Source organism: Cebus imitator, unplaced genomic scaffold (assembly GCF_001604975.1).
Source record: "Cebus imitator isolate Cc_AM_T3 unplaced genomic scaffold, Cebus_imitator-1.0 Scaffold206, whole genome shotgun sequence".
Taxonomy (NCBI): Eukaryota; Metazoa; Chordata; class Mammalia; order Primates; family Cebidae; genus Cebus; species Cebus imitator.
In genome coordinates, this window is record NW_016107521.1 from 1,479,093 (window position 1) to 1,481,796 (window position 2,704).

Genomic DNA, 2,704 nt, shown 5'->3' on the forward strand with positions numbered 1-2,704 from the left:
AAAAAAAAAAAAAATACTCCATCTCCAACAAGCAGAGTCTGCAGCAGGGAGCTCAGCAACACTAAGGGAGGAGGGGGTCAGGAGAGAGTTGTTTCTGTTGGATACCCATCTTTTCACCAAGGTCCAGACTGAGGTCCCCCACTGGAAACCAGTGTTACCATGACTGACTATCCCCTGGTCTCCCCACAGGCTGCCGCCAGCCAGGAGAGCAACCGTGTGCAGCAGCAGGCCCTTGTTCTGGAGCAGCAGTTCGCGGAGCGCAGCCAGGCCCTAGAAGCCCAGATTGTGGCCCTGGAGAGAGCACGGGCAGCTGACCAGACCACCGCAGAGCAAGGGATGGTGAGTGAAGACCTGAGAGAGGTTGGGCCCAGGAGCACCAGGGTCCTGCACAGCAAAGTCAGTGTGCTCGACAGCGCAGCACTCTCTCTGCATGAGGGTACCACTTTAGAGGGCAGTGCTTTTTTTTTTTTCTTTCAGACAGTGTCCCACTCTGTCACCTAGGCCGGAGTGCAGTGGCATGATCACAGCTGACTGCAACTCCAACCTCTCAGACTCAAGTGATCCTCCTACCTCAGCCTCCAGAGTAGCTGGGACTACAGGCATGCACCACCACAGCCCACTAATTTTTTATTTTTTGGAAAGACAAGGTCTCACTATGTTGCCCAGGCTGGTCTCAAATGCCTAGGCTCAAGGGATCTGCCACCTCAGCCTCCCAAAGTGCTGGGATTACAGTTGTGAGGCACTGCACTGAGAGCAGTTCTTATCTTTCCAGAGACAACCTGCTCATGAGACTAGATGTAAAAAGACTGCTTTTTACAAAGCTCAAAACAGTTGTCTTCTTCCTTAGGCCCCCCAGGGACTTCCTGCTTTCTTACCAGTCCCCTCTCCTTCTTCCTATTAGATTTTAAAATGTATGTTGTTCCTCTCCATACCTTCTTCTTCCTGGTCCATGCTCCCTGTGCCCGAGGGAAATATGGTAGTGAAGACTTTTCTTTTTATGTATGTTCTTCTAAATTGGCAGAGACAACTGGAGCAAGAAAATGCAGCCCTTAAAGAAAGCAGGAATGAATGTGAACGTGCTTTACAACATCACCAGTTTGAACTAAAGAAGCTGAAGGTATTTATCTAACTGAATCAGTGTTTCACAAAAGCGTTCATGTTTTTACATGTGATTTGGAGTGCCCCACTTCTTATACTTACAGTATGGGAGGAATAGAATTAGCATATGTTCAATAGTTCTGTTAGGCATCTGCCAGAAATTGCCACTTCATTAAGTTCTCTCAGGGATCCAGGACAGTAAGAAGAATTATGCTTATTTGGCAGTTAATGTCATTGAGGTTCCAAGGATAGACCATTTGTGCAAGTTGCATAGTTGGTTAGAGGTGGTGCTAGTCTGACTTCACCCTACCACCTAGGAGGTGGACCAGTGGATCCTTTCCACCTGACACAAAGGCCAGCCCTTCCTCTGGCATCAACAGCTGCTTGAAAGTCATGCTGTCAAAACACTGCTCTGGCTGATACTGCCAGGGAGACCATTAAGCAAGACTTTAAAAGATGTTAAAAGGCACGGTGGCTTACACCTGTAATTCCAGCACTTTGGGAGGCCGAGGCAGGTGGGTCACAAGGTCAGGAGTTCGAGACTCGTCTGGCCAATATAGTGAAACCCCATCTCTATTAAAAATACAAAAAATACAAAAAACAAAAAACCAAAAGAAAAAACAAAAAAACAAAAAGAAAAAATAATAATAAAAATAAAATAAAATAAAAATACAAAAAATTAGCCGGGTGTGGTGGTGTGTGCCTGTAATCCCAGCTACTCGGGAGGCTGAGGCAGGAGAATCATGTGAACCCAGGAGTTGGAGGTTGCAGTGAGCCGAGATTGCGTCATTGCACTCCAATCTGGACAACAGTGCAAGACTCCATCTCAAAAAAAAAAGATGATAAGGACCTTTGTTTTGTTTATTTATATCAGGAACCATGTACAGAAATGAAGAAACAATCTGCTGGATTGTTATACTTTCTCTTCTGCAGATTTGGAGCTTTAATCAGATGATGCCTGTTTTATTCCCTAAACATAAAGAGGAGGAAAGATTCTGTCAATTACTTATATGCCCCCAGACTCCCCTGACCCCTTTCAAAGCACCTTGGATGCTGGGACATTGTAGTACTTGCCTGGCTTGGTCATGACTCAGAGATTTTATGGATCCTTTGGCAGCGATCTCTGAGAGCATCCATAGCTGAATGCCTGCACCTAGTAAGCTTCCAGTAATCAGATCTGATGAGTGATGCAGATACTAATGCAATAGCATTGCATTGTGAGAAGCATAGACTTTGGAGTCAGATTTTTTTTATGCATTCCTTCAACAAACATTTAAGTATCTGTAAGTGCCAGGCATCATTGTAGGTGCTGGGATGTATTAAATAGCAATGAGCCAGGTGCGGTGGCTCACACCTGTAATCCTAGTACTTTGAGGGGCCAAGGTGGGTGGATCACCTGAGGTCAGGAGTTCGAGACCAGCCTAGCCAACGTGGTAAAAGCTGGTCTCTACTAAAAATACAACAGTTAGCTGGGTGCGGTGATGCATTCCTGTAATCCCAGCTACCTGGGAGGCTAAGGCAGGAGAATTGCTTGAACGCAGGAGGCAGAGGCTGCAGTGAGCTGAGATTGCACCACTGTACTCCAGCTTGGTGACAGAGCAACACT

The 2,704-nt window shown here is 46.2% G+C and overlaps 1 protein-coding gene across 5 annotated transcripts in view; it reads left to right on the plus strand.

Annotated features, from left to right (window-relative positions):
• GOLGA1 (golgin A1) overlaps positions 1-2,704 on the plus strand; it is a 65,658-nt gene that overhangs the window by 44,100 nt on the left and 18,854 nt on the right. For all 5 annotated transcript variants that reach the window (XM_037745631.1, XM_037745630.1, XM_017548340.2 and 2 more), the window contains 2 exons: positions 190-339; positions 1,022-1,117. In XM_037745631.1, the coding sequence (XP_037601559.1) occupies positions 190-339; positions 1,022-1,117 (246 nt within the window). The remainder of the gene's footprint in view (positions 1-189; positions 340-1,021; positions 1,118-2,704) is intronic.